The sequence below is a fragment of the Amblyomma mixtum genome, chromosome 3 (genome assembly GCF_055824585.1).
Source record: "Amblyomma mixtum isolate Tamu chromosome 3, ASM5582458v1, whole genome shotgun sequence".
Classification (NCBI taxonomy): domain Eukaryota; kingdom Metazoa; phylum Arthropoda; class Arachnida; order Ixodida; family Ixodidae; genus Amblyomma; species Amblyomma mixtum.
In genome coordinates, this window is record NC_143014.1 from 202,322,294 (window position 1) to 202,336,627 (window position 14,334).

General features: G+C 46.7%; 1 protein-coding gene across 1 annotated transcript in view; it reads left to right on the forward strand.

Annotated features, from left to right (window-relative positions):
- LOC149353318 (cytochrome P450 4V2-like) overlaps positions 1-14,334 on the forward strand; it is an 80,850-nt gene that overhangs the window by 38,983 nt on the left and 27,533 nt on the right. Inside the window, exon 3 of the mRNA XM_089582471.1 lies at positions 12,953-13,038. Within this exon, the coding sequence (XP_089438597.1) occupies positions 12,953-13,038 (86 nt within the window). The remainder of the gene's footprint in view (positions 1-12,952; positions 13,039-14,334) is intronic.

Below are 14,334 nucleotides of genomic sequence, written 5' to 3' on the forward strand. Positions count from 1 at the left end.
CGCACACCAGGTAACGGCAAAAGCGTTTGCTCGTAGTTCTGTCAGTAAATTTCAGTGCCCTTGCTTATAAAGCATCTATCCTGCAGCCTTTAAATAATACTGAGGTGACCCTTCGGAGGATCGCACTCGCAGCGTGGAGGATTTTTCGCTCAATCGTAGTGTGAAGAACGCTTGACGACCCTCATTAGAAACAATCGCATAAACGAGAAGTTAAGATCGCTTTGATATTGCGATACGGTACGCTATTATTCAGAGAAAAGGAGCGAGGCAGCGTTATATCGCTTCACTATTTTTTTTTATGGGGTTTAACATCCCAAAGCGACTCCGGCTATAAGGGACGTAGTGAAGGGCTCCGGATAATTTCGACCCCTCGAGGTTCTTTAACGTGCACTGACATCGCACAGCATACGGACATCTAGCATTTCGACTACATCGAAATGCGACCGCCACGGTCGGGATCGAACCCGCGTCTGTCGGGTCAGCTGCCGACAGCCATAACCACTGAGCCACTGTGGCGGCTTATATCGCTTTTTTAAACGCGCTCTGAATCGTACTTGAAATTTCGCGTGTTATCTTGTTAACATTTGCGGGCGTTAAGGGGCGGAGGGACACATTTGGCAGAGCATTGTGCGAACTGCAGAGCGTGCGAGCCGCGGCTGAAAGAGATAAAGGTACTTGGCAGAGGCGGTGATAAGACGGCACGTGAACTATTAGAAGCCTTTCACATCAGGAAGAAGGGGCATGACTGTGTGAGTGACACGTCTGTTAATCTTTTGCACGCAGAGTACAGGTATCTTGAGCACGCATTGTGAACCCGACGATGTGTTTCTTTACTGCGCATGTCTCCATTTATGTATATAATCTGCTCTCTTACCTGCAAATAAATCAGATGAAGTTAGCGCCTGTCCTGTGTCTTTCCTCTCTTGTGTGCGTGTTGTTGTGCGCTTGATTTCGTTTCAAAATATCTTGTTCTAAAACTCTACGAACCCCATAGGGAGGACGAAAGGGCTGCAGGAGCGGCCAACTCGTATCTTTTTGGTTTTAAAACTGCCACGCTAATTACTTCCAGCAAAGAATCAGCTGAAACACACACCAAAAAAAATTACAGGTTAATCAGCGCTAACAACCATGCTGCAACATGTTCAGAGTATGATGAGCAAAATCGCAGTAACAGCGGCTAAAATCAGCAGTTTTTACTTAGTGTCATCCTGCGCGACACACGCAGGTGCGCTGGTTTTGAGGAGCACTTGTGTCAGCCGCTCGTCTTTCTCTCCGTAAAATAACAAACAGTACAAATCAGGCACGAAAAGTAGCCTTGAGGTTTCTTTCTCATCCAGTGCAGCTTTTAACTGAGAGACCTATAAGATGGTATCAAAAACATTTCCAGTAGACACCTTTTCTGTCCGACAGCCGCTGAAGGAAATTCAGGCCTTAAAATCTGGCATTAGGTATACGTCGAAGTTCTACTTAGAAGATCAGTAAGATATTCTCGTTTTCGCTACGCCTCCCGTTCGGTAACGACCACAGCGCACGCAGGTCCTTAGGGGAGCAGAACACTGCGCCTGGAAATATGCGGTCTCCTCCTTGTTCAAAAATACAAATAGTTACTGGGTAAAGAGTTGCAGAAGTTCAAGTATAGCCAGGAAGAAAGCAGCTTGCATCTGGGGAACCCAGAGGGCTCGATGTCGGGGTAACCCAAGCCATCTCTGACCGCCGACTAGGCTGTTATAATTCTTATGCAGACGCAGTGACGTTGAAAATGACGCATATTCTCGAAAACGCTGGCTAATTGGGAATAATTGGGCATCAAGGCCGGGTTTCTAAATATTCATCCGCAAGCGAACAAAAACTCATTTACCTTGTCGCAGTTTCCTCAGCAAGTTTAGCTGTCATCGGACCGGTGCACAAACCATCGCTTTGCCGGCATTAATGAAATAATGTCCCGCGAGAGATCACTTGCAGCATCTTCCCACTGCGAAAGAGGGTGCAAGAGCAGACGAAACACCAATGTAAACTTCAGGATCCCGGAATCATAACGGCGAGTTTTATTACCATTTTATCTTGCCCAGCCGCTGTAAGTGCAGGGCTGCTTGGTGGTGCAAAATTTAACTCTGCATTGTAAGCTGCAGCTTGACTTACTAATAGCCGCCGAAGCGTCATTGCCTCAAACAGTGCCTAAAACAAAGTTCGGAAATCCACAAGGAGTCCCGTTCGCCATACCAACGGCTTAAAACGCAGAAAATAGTGTCGCAATCGATTTGGTAATTTTACATTTGTATTCCGCGTCATAAACTACCGTCAGGACTGCTTGCCCTCGAATTTATCCCTTTATCGCGGGAAATCGCGGAGCTGAAAGCTTTGTTGCTGCTAGGCCGCATTCCGATTATCTCGTACCCTGCCCGCCCCAGCCTTAATTGCGCCCCATCAGTGTTACTGCACCGACCCTGTATTGCTCAAACCACGCAGGCTGGTTACATAACGAAGCACTCCCGCCGCACCCGTCGAATCGCGACGCGACGGAGAAGATAACAGCGATAGGCGACTAAGCAACGAGCAAAGGCATCGTCCGCACGCAGGCAAATAAGATCATGGCTCGCGGCGTCCTGGGCGCATTGGCCCTCCGTGTTACGCGAGCCGATGTGTCCGTAAACACACGAGCGCGCACGCGTGAAGAAACCGGCCGGGGGAACGTGGGGGGCGAGAGTGATCGCGGGAACGGCGCGCGGAGCGGACAGAGCGGCGATCGCCGACTTCCAGGTCAGCAGACCTCGCAAGACCGCCTGTGGAGCGGTGGGAGCACAGGAACAAAAGAACACAAGCTTGGGAAGGGCAACGCAGATTTCGCCAGTGCGGCGGCGGCCACGTCGTCCTTGACTTTGTTTGGCGAGCACCGAACACACAGCGAACAGACGGCAGGGGTCGGCCCGGGCTCGAGGCGCTGGAAACGGGAACGCCTTACAGCGGCTGGCCGAAAAAGGGGGGGAGGCGTATCTTCGCACCTTCTTTCATCCTTGCTCCGAGCCAGCATCGGTTTCTCGGAGTGCTTTTCCTCGTTGCGTACGGAACGCCAGTTTCCTTCCTCCTGCGTTACGACTTGCTCGTGGCCTCTTCTTTGGAGCTGAACCTTGTCCTCACGGACTGCTACGGGAGCCCAGTGGTAGTGGAGATGTGGGACGACTAAGGGCTGAAATTCTTCGCTGTTAGCCACAACTGTACCATGGCGGAAATCAGATCGAATGGCATTGGTTTTTGATTGGGAAAGTCTGTTCGGTGTAGCCTTAGCGCCTGCGGAAATAGCAAGAGTTTCAAGAAGTAAGAGCCACGTGATAGACTTTGACGGTAGGACAACTGGTGCATGGCCTTAGCGCTCTGTCGTCTCGCGCAGAAGCAGGAGATAGCGGCGCTCATGATATCACCTTCGAAAGTAAATAGAAATTGTGTTTTGAAAGAATGCGGCATACGCAATGAAGTAATGAGAAAAAGTTGCATGTCTGTAGCGGAATCGGTTACTTCGCGTTACACGAAGAAATTTTGAGATATCCCCTGCTTACTGCAGCCGAATTATTTTGACGTAAATATTTTGGGCCGGTCAAATATTCACTTCTCTGTAGATGTGCACCACCTTTCGCAATATGGCTTGAAAATAACCATTAATTACATACATGCTCGTACTATGCTGCAAAGCTGAAAACCTTCTCAGTGATAAGCCCTTTAGTTGGCCGACATTGACAGGAAGAGAGCCGACAGCCAATCTGCCCTGCTAACGTTAATCGTTTCATCAAGACGCCCTTGACGCTACTTCGATGCTCGACAGTGGTTTACATATCAGATGTGCCGACTGACATACCGATTACGTCAAGCATGCGTATAGCCGAGCGAGAATGGGAGAGTCGCCATAAAAACTTCTGCAAGTTTTTGCAAATACAGCATTTGACAAGATAAAACAGGCAATTCTCCGACGTATCAAAGAGTGCCATCGGCACAGCGAATACCGGTGACATAGAATGTCAGACAGTGACATGGAATGTCAGACTGATTTTTCTTTAGCACAGCATTATGTGACGCTTCTTTTCCACCGCAAGAGTTGGCACCGCATTCACGTAATAGGTTTATGCGACTAATGTGGCTAATACGAAGCTCAAAAAGCTAATCATTCAACACGTTTTACGGGAGTGATACATTAGTGCCTGTGATCTGATCCACTGTGTCAAGGCATCACTGTCTACCATCACTTTTTGCGCAGAAGAAATGGTAAGGCGATAAGAGTAATCTTCTGACAGGTTTTATTGGTAAGACTACACCTGTCATGCTTATCTCATGAGGGTGCTCAACGAGTTGGACCACCCCATCGCTGCAAAAGTTGTCTTTGACAGAAGGAAGTAAAGTTAGGCCCAGGGGCAGTTAAGGCTACGAGAGTGATTTATAGTGCCCTGTTTCTGCCAGTATTGCGTAATGCGTCTAGTCTGCTGATATTTCGCGACAGCTGAACCGTGGAGGCCCTCGCCAAAATCTCGGTGTGCTGGGCAAGCGATAAGTGCACATAGGAACATTTAACGTAAAAGTCTCTAGGACGCTAGACTCTGAAGACACGCTTTGGTCTTGATGCATGTCCTCTGAGTCACATTCACTTCTGCCGGCAATAACCATTTTCTCTTCCCTCACTCATATATGCTTAGGATCAGAAGAGATTTTCTTTAATCCCCGAATTAAGCCTTTAAATCCTCCCTCTCTTCTTCAGCACTCCTACCTTCTCTCGTACTGTTGAGTACGAAAATTTCGAAGAAGGAGTTAACCAGTTCTTAGCCAAGATCTTGCAGTTCTGCCACATTCTCGCAGAGACTGACAGCACTCTCCGAATATGTTTTCACAAGGTTTCCGCCAAGCACAGCCGCTAACGGAACAAAAAAAAAATGCATTCAAATTCTAAGACCTGCCAATTCTAAGACCACCACTCCGCCCACAAAGTTATGAGCCGATAAGTTTCTGCATTCATCATAATCATCCGTCATTTTTTATTAACGACTGGTGTTGGTGGCGGTGGTGATTATTTCAGGGGAGCTGATAATCCTGAAGTAGCGCGTGCTGCGTTTCGAATGAGAACCCACGGAGGACGATGGCGAAAAACACGCATGAACGTTGACGACACCAGAGACACTAAGCTCACAAATGCATAAAAATAGACAAGCGCTTAATCTTTCTTATTACATTTCTTTTAAATACTCTGAATGAAATACTACGCTGTTTAGCATACATGCAAACTTTTGTTTTGACACACTTCATTCGTTTTTACTGAAGCTCACTCTTAATGGAGGGAACAGCTTCTTCAGGGATTGGGAACCTTTTTAGTGTGCATGAGATTCCTTGCTGTCGGAAACAGGAAGTACCTGATCATTTGGAGCCACGTTACGACTTTAAAGTGGATGAATCATAAGTTAAATCTCCGCAGATTCCAGGAATTGAATGTTGACTGTGTGCACGGACGCACAGTCATGGTGCAAGGTTATCCCCCCTCCCCCGCCCCCCACCCTCAGACTTGTCCTTGACTGCCAGTCTTGAAACTTGCCGATGTCTTTTCGTAGGTATACCGTTATGTACCACTGTTAAGTAACAGTCGTCTGTTCCTCCAAGGACACAGGTGGGACATCAGTTTTTTTTTCGGACACTTCGGCGTGTCTACACTATTGTTGGAGCGTGTTCACCAAGGAAAATCAATACGATCGAGCGTATTCTTCAGATAAAACTGGCAAATACATGTCTCACCACCTCAACGATTTCGGATACAAGCTTGCAGATTTTTCTCCTGCTCATCTGACCAACATTTCTTCCCACCGTGCAATACCGGTTTGTTTTTGCTCGTTTGTCAAAGCGTGAGGCACCCATTGAGATAAAACTTTTTCCCGAATTCTCTGGCTGATCTCTCCGGCAAATTGCACCCACTTCTATTTGACGATGAGCGCTGAAGTGAGCGTGCAGTCCTCTAGGCATTCTTTCTGTTCGATTCAGCGCTGAACCACATAAGTACAACTGCGGCTGGAACATGTGACTCACAGTCGAACAAAATGTTCGAGAGAAAGGGATGGCTGAATATGCGCCAAAATGACCAGAATAGTATAATGTAGAAACCCACGGGTTTCTACATGCAGGTGTTTTTTTTTTTTTTCAGGGCTACGAGAACCTCAGTAACTTACACCACCGAAAGTTGGGCCGAGTGTACTTTTCTATACGCGCTACGGCATCTCCTAGAGCAGTCTGCGGGTTCTCGAAGAGCGTCGCGTAATTTCCACCTCGCCTATACGCTTAGCCCTATAGCGCCCAGGGTCGCAAATTAGCGACAAACAAGTACGCTGTTTACCTATTTACATGCGCAGCTTTTGCACAAATTTTGGTGTCAGTATATACCCAGAATGCGGCACTCTCGAATAAAATGCTCCGAATCACTGCGAGAAAAAATTGCGAAAGAAAAATGGCTGCGCATGTAGGGCTGTGAGGCAGTGTGTTCAACGCCTCTTAGTTCCTCACCATGAGCAATTCTTTACGGAAGAAAAAGACACTATTTACCGCACAAGAATATTCCCGCACTTGCGGCGCCCTTTGATATCGCCTGTGTCGTTACCAAAGACACGGAACGCATATTTTTGGTGAATATCTCGCTGACTTAATGTTTGTTCCAAATTCTCGATCATTGGGGATTTCGTGCCACTTACTCTTTGTTTGGATAAATATGTCCTTAAAACTGACTATGCTAAAACTTTTGCGCTTTTCCTGGTAGAAAATTTCCACAAGCCGTCGTGGCTATACAGATGTCAGAAGAATCATACTGATTTTGCAGGAGTGCGCTAACTTGAGGACAAAATACCGGACACACTAAAAAAAAAACTAAATGGAACAAGGAATCAATATGCAATCCGACATGGAAAACCAACTAGCCCCCTTTCAGGCATTACTGAGGACCCTTGTTTCAAAAGAAAAGAATTAAGGGTGGCAACTACTGCGCTAATGACCACAGCAACGACGACCCGGGCTATATGGGAGGTTTGCAAATGGACCAATCGTTGAACAGCGGCAGTGTGAGCAGCAGTGATAACGTAGAGGACAGTGACAAAAGCCAATGACAGTGAGGGTCTGTTTGCAATAGTGGAAAAGAACGCCTCATATGACCGAGAAAGACTCCTCTTAAACATTGTCCCTGTAACAGGGCACGGGTGCATGACTGCACTATAGTTGCCGAATAAATTTCCTTCTGAGCAAGAGCAGGCTTTCGAGTTGGCTCACTTTATAGCTCGCGCTAGTGATGCAAAGAGACGAAATTTCGGCTGCCTCGAAATCACCACATAAAGATTTCCCAGTATATTTCCAATAGATTCCCAATAGACTTCCAAATATATAAAGTGAGATTTCCCAGCGGGTGCATTTGCATAATGTATAAAAAATAGCAATTAAAATTTCCTTTTTTTATAATCTGATAATTTGATCTTCGAAGACTATGAAGGAGCACAGCGCTGAAGGAGCGAGACGAAAGAACAGACACACACATGGGCGCTGACTAGCAACTGAATGGATTTATGGCACCAGCCAATAAAAACATGTGAAGAAGGCTGGCGCTGAAGCAGAAAAAAGACATAACCAAAAGCAAAGACACTATATAGGGCTCGTCACTCAGGAATTAATAAGATACGCCAACTCATGGCGGTACAGGGAAACCGAAGGTCTGCTGACATATGCCGCCCCATTGCGCGCGACAGCAAAGGCGTCCGTGCATCGGAGTAATGTCTGAGGATGACGCACTGATCAAAAAGTGGTATGCACCCTTCGTTGTTTATGTAGTGCAGCGCCAGGTATCTGTTGGGGGGCGGCAAACGTATCAGCAAACTTTCAGTCTCCCTGTACCGCCACAAGTTAGCGTATTTTAATTCCTGAAGGACACGCACTATAGTGCCTTTGCTTTTGGTTATGTTTTTTATGCTTCTGCGCAAGCCTTCTTCGAATCTATTTATGCGCTCGCGCAATAAATGCATTCACTTGCAAGTCAGCGCCCGTGTGTGTCTGTTCTCTTTCGTCTGGTTTCATCAGCGCTGTGTTCCTTCGCAATGTTCAGTCATCAACTCGCCCAACAGTGTACCGCAATGATCTCCAAAAGGTAAGGCGAAACGAGAAGAGACGTTGCACTCCACAGGATGCGTCACCCGGCTCGGAAAGCGAGGAGATGCCGCGCCTTCGCGTGACAGCCTTGGGCTGCTTACCATACGCCAGAAGCTCTGTAAATAGACCTTTTTTTTTCCTTTTTATGCTCTTATTTCTTTCTATATATTCATTTTTTTCCATTTCTGCCATCATCGAAATGCGGGAGCAGCGGTCAAGTATCCGACCTGCAACGTAGAGCATAGCGGTTGCTGCAATACCGGACCCTCCGACTTTGGTATCACTGGCGTCGCAAACTCGGCCTTTCAGCCGAAGATTAGGAGCGTCGTACGAGCGCGGCTCGCAATTACCGCACAAGCACGTCCTGAGCCCCGCTTGGTGCTACGCGTAACACGCGTGCAACTTTCCGTGTCACGCGCGCGAGCACCTCCATGGGGTGGAGTTTGGGCGCGCGATGATGGGGGCGACGCGCCTGACCCACATTACGGCGCGGGCGAAGAAGCTGCTCCAGTGAACGCAAGGGCGGAAGGGGGCGACAGCAAAATCGCCCAGCTTCCTTTTGTCAGCGCTGACGGCGACATCTTGGTGTTCCGTTTCCCCGCCCGTCGTTAACTCGCTTTCGACGCATGCTTGCTTGCGTAAATGACGTACCATGCAGCTGCTTTTTTTTTTTCTTTATGCATTAATTATGCTTTTCAGAAGGCTTGTGAGCATTCAGTCTTCAGTTGCCTTTTCAACTCTCTCTTGCGGACCCCCCCCCCCCCCCCCCTGCCCGCTTCCGGGGCCAGGCCAGCATAGGTTACGTGACAACATGAGGTTCGTTCTCGAAACCGCCCTCCACTCCCCGGATAGACGGTGAAAGTTGTTACGATAGACCGTGCTTGGGGCTATGCAGTTTACCTACCTACAGCTACGCTGAAAATACTACCGAATCTGGAGTTCAGGATGAGCTTAAAAGACGAATATGATTTCTCTGACACAAGGTTATCGCCGGAAACGTAACGTGACATCCAAAAGGCCAGTCTGCAAGTGGCACGGAGTCGTGCCACATAGCGAGAAGAATATGACGTAGTATTCAAGCGGGCGTTGTGAAAGCACGAGCGTGGCCCAAATCGCACAGAAAAGGCTGCAGTTTCTCCCCGAAAGCAAACGGTAGTCAGAAAGTTAAATTTAGTTCGCATTCAGAGCGTGTAGTCAAATGGCTTGATAAGATTCACTAGTCACTGACCATGGTCAAACACAAATGACGTTTCGGGAGCGCTACGGCTCCCTTGTTCACGATCTGGTCAAATGAATGGCTACCCTAATAACACAGAACAAAATATGTCCGCCCCGCCGCGGTGGCTCAGTGGCTACGGCGCTCGGCTGCTGACCCGAAAGACGCGGGTTCGATCTCGGCCGCGGCGGCTGAATTTCGATGGAGGCGAAATTCTAGAGGCCCGTGTGCTGTGCGGTGTCAGTGCACGTTAAAGAACCCCATGTGGTCGAAATTTCCGGAGTCCTCCACTACGGCGTCCCTCATAGCCTGAGTCGCTTTTGGACGTTAAACCCCGATAAATCAAATCAAATCAAAATATGTCCGATGGGATTTCTGCCAAGTGGCGCAACATTGCCGCCAAGAAGGAACGCTATGGAAACATACAAGAGGCCCCCACATCACTCTCTTCAGTTTCGAGAGGTTTGTGTGCACCCTGAAAAAGAAAAGAAAGGCGAGGTAAGGGGAAAGGAAAAGAACGAAGGGAAAGAAAGGAAAGGAAGGGAAGAAATTAGGGGATGAAAGAGAGGGAGGAAGATAGGAAAGACAAGAAGGAAGGAATGCAATGAAAAGAAGAAAGAAGAGAGGGAGGAAGCAAAACAGAGGAAAGAAAAAGGATAGAATGAAGGAACGAAAGACACGAAAGAAAATTACGACGGCAAAAGAAGGAAGGGCGGGAAAGGAAATAACGATGGTAAAGAAGACGGAAGGCATTAAATGTAGCAAGAAAATGAAAAGAGGGAAAGGAAGGAATGAAATTAAAGGAAGGTAGATACGGAAAGGAAAGAAGGAAGGAAGAAAAGAAATGAAACCAATGAAAATGAAAGGACGGAAGGAAAGAGGCAGGGAAGGAGGAAAGAATTTAGGAAGAGAAAGGAAAGCAAGAGGGAAGGAAGAAGGGAGAGAAAATAAGGGAGGGAAGCAGGAAAAGTGTGGACAGATCCAGATAATTTGACCCCTGCCAGAATTTCATAATTATGTTTTTCACCAATCTGAAAAGCTTAAAAACCTGTGCAAATATATTTTACGCTTTGAAGATTGACTACCAAGCAAGCAATAAATTGATATATAGAAAAAGTAGCACTCAGAATAAAATGGCACTAAGACGACTGCCAGCAACACATAGCTGGTTTTATCTCGTTTGATGCACCAGCTTGAATTTAAGAATTGGATCCGGACTCCGCGGGGCACCGTTTAATCATTGCTCACTTTCTCAAATGTGGGCACATGAAGGTTTTGTGCCTGAAGGACCGAGGACTGGCATGATACTACCCTGTCAAAAACTCTAGAAGAGCTCTTATCACTGCGGTTTCTATGTTTGACGTCGCTCAATATTCAAAATTCTGCATTCCCACACGAAGCAAGTGCATTTATAGTGCGGAACGCTCCACACACAACACTATTAAAGTGTGTCAAAGAAGCATCAAAGCATTAGTGAGCGAAACAAGGTAGATAAAAAAACCAATAAAGGAAATGTGCGTGAGCGCACATACCCTGAATTGCTGTAGAACACTGACGCTTGGTTTTAATTACACGCAACTGCTAAAGACTCGCTAATATTTTGGGAAACAAATTTTTTGTTCGTTTCTCGCTTATATGAAGCTCGAAAATGTGTAGCACAGGACCCAGCATAGAATGAACCCCAATTATGCAAGATTTATGACCGGTGAAAACACCCGGCCACGCAACAATTAAACGCTATGCACCGGCTTCCAGCAGGGATACGGAATTATTTTCAACGCCTTTTTCTAGTGGCTGGGTTTTTGGCGTTTTCTTGAAAAATACAGGCAATACTCGTCTGGCTAACAAAATTAGAAAAAAGTTGCTCGTGGTGTTCCCAGCTTGCTTTTTTTTTGTCTCATTGATATTAAACAAGTATGGTATCCAACTTCTTCTTCATCACAATAGTTACATGGCGTGAGCGACTATTGGCCATTGTTTATTTTTCGTCAGCCTGCTCTATTTTACCAGCCTCTGCGTGAATGTGGCTCAGTTGTTGGCCTCTTGCGGGATTCCAAAACGCTACAGGACTCATGCACTTATAGTGTTCTTTTTCAGGAACCACAATTGTTAGCAGGGTACACTACATACTATTTAAAGGTTACTGGCTTCTCGGTACAAACTGTAGAGGTTTTCGCATTTTGTTTTGAGCCCACAAAGCTTCCACTCAAGTGTGAAAAAAATACACCAAAGTGCATAAAAAGAAAACAGCTGAATCCGCATTCTATATATAAAAAGTACCAACAAAAGAGAGTCCCTATCGCGAACTTTTTGTAATGCGCGATATAAATTTCTTAAGCTACTCTGGGTGGCCCGAAATCACCAAGGACAACACACACACTTTGCTATGCTTCAAAACGACACAACTCCATATAATTACCGCAACCCTGAACATTTGCGTGTTAGTGGCTACCACAAAAACTGGGATAAAGAACTCCTTCGGCTCAGGCGTCCTGCTTTGCTTAACCGTTCTCAACGAATAGAGTTAAACTTTAAAGTTTGCTCCTTTAAAATCCCTGCGTGACATATTTATCCCTTTATTCTTTTCTTGTGCTTGTAAACACGCTGGAAACATTATTGTGCCATTATTGTACAACACTCCAGATCAAGAAATCACATTTAAATTTGATCACCTTTACTGACGATGCCATTTAGCAGGTCTACCTGCACCAACATTGTTTTTTATCTTTTTATGGAACATGCGTGAGCTCCTCGGAGTGCATAGATCTTGCCGTTCTGCATTCTATTTTGTTTAACTTCTCAACGCTGTCAATATGGGTTCGCCACCCCGTCAAGCTGCCCCTCTAAGCTGCTTCTTGAGGGTTGCTCTTTCTTTGTCGCCCCAAAAGATCATAGAAATAAAAAGCTGGTTGGTTTATGCAGTTTAACGTCCCAAAGCGACTAAGGCTATGAGAGACGCCGTAGTAGAGGGCTCCGGAAATTTCGACCACCTGGGGTTCTTTAACGTGCACTGACATCGCACAGTACACGGGCCTCGAATTTCTCCTCCAAAGAAATTCAACCGCCGCGGCCGGGATCGAACCCGCGTCTTTCGGGCCAGCAGCCGAGCACCATAGCCACTGAGCCACCGCGGAGGCAGAAATAAAAAGCAAGTGCCAGAGTGAACCTAGATCATCTTCGCTTTAATGTCGCATAAAACCTCCGAAATGTGGGATGTACAAAGCAGCGCCAGAGCTCCCTCAATTTCAACCAGTTTTTTCTCCAATACTGCTTTGAGAACAGCAATGTCCGGCTCGGTTTTGAAGCTTGCCTATCTCTGACCGAGGCCACCTCTGTGCGATGCGCCGACTAGGCTCTACTTTGCCTGCCGTTTGGTTAAACGCTTGCGAAGGGGTCTACTGTTTATTTACCAAAAATCAGTGGGCGTCGCAGAGTGAAATGAGAGGAAGCGCCAAACGACGAGTGAATAATGCCGGTGATAACGTCGAAAGGAATTTTTACCTAATAACAGAACTGCCACGGTATATGATTTGCATGATCTGTTGCTGCTGCAGTGCATATATGCATACTTTTTCGCCGTGCCTCTTTCGTTCCCAGTCGGTGCTCAACTGTTCGACGAACCTGAAGAAGCCCATCCTGTACTCGCTGCTGAACGCCTGGCTGGGAACCGGTCTGCTCACCAGGTAAAAACACTCTTCGCTGGCAAAGCTGCCGCGACTTGCGCGCGTGTCTTTGCTCTGTTCGTTTTGCTCTCGAAAGCGCAAATATTGGCTCCGGGGACTGTGTGGCACATCTCGCGAGGTCGTCCGTCCGAATTCAGGCGAAAACACGCGGGTCGGATTCGGTGCTTACATGCGGCACAGCGTTGAAAGCAGGTGCCTCAGTACAAAACTGAGGCCGGCACGTGACTTTCACATTCAACTCGTTGCCTTTTCTTTTTAATCTCTTTTTTTTTCGTACCACACCCTGCCGAAACACGTGGCATTCTAAGGAGTACGCCCACGTGGCAACACAAAACGCGACGCAACGCCTGAAAATGCAATCTAGCGCACCGCCATGCGCCACGGCAGCCCACTGTGTATAATTCAGAAGATGATTGCTCGGTCACGAAGTGGTATGTTAAGTGCACAAATTTTAGCAGCGACCGTGCCATTTCGGAGTGCAAAAAAAGTTTTTGAGAGATGTCTTCAGTAGATCGGGCATCTTCGGCAACGACTTATTAAACCTTCTTAAAATTCTTTTTCTGCTTTGTGGATCATTTTCGGAACAGTTACAATGGGGCTTTCATTGTCTGTCAGTGCTACAAGAAAAGAAGAAAAAATGCGGCCAATAGTGAGCGTTCTAAACAAGAGGACACAGCTCTGAGCTGCTGAAGGGTGCACTGTAATAAACTAGAGCATGGTCTTCACAGCCCGGCAGGGCAGCATGCGGCGAAGCTTACTACAAGAAACGGTGAAATGATGTAGTAAGGAGAAACAAGAGGGGTCTCATTAGACAGTGCTGACGAGCAGATTAGGCACTAGGTTAAAAGAAACAGAGCTGGAAGCAAAGAGATTGGAACCAAAATCGAGTTCGCGAAAGTAGCGTTCATATTGCCTAGAGCCTGTCAGAAAGTTATTCAGTAAAAATTGGTTTATTTAGCAAAAAGCTCCGTAATGAGGTCACTTTTCGCAGGAAAACACGGTTTACTATTAGCGCTCGTTTTTTTTTTTTGATACCTAAAATGCCTCGTTTTTTTTTGTTCATTATTTTATAAGCAATATGAAAATCGCAGGTTGCACCAAAAGCTTTTACCAAGTCAAATATTTTTTCCTCATTTCTTACAATTATTTTGCCGCGTACTTTATCATCTCCTGCGCAGCACTTCCGCGTCCGTGCAAGATCTGTCTGTCTTTGTACACTCCGAAAACTTTCATCCAACATAGCCGCGATCAGTTTGAACGCACGAGTGCCTTGTAGCAGGACGTCATTAGAATGGG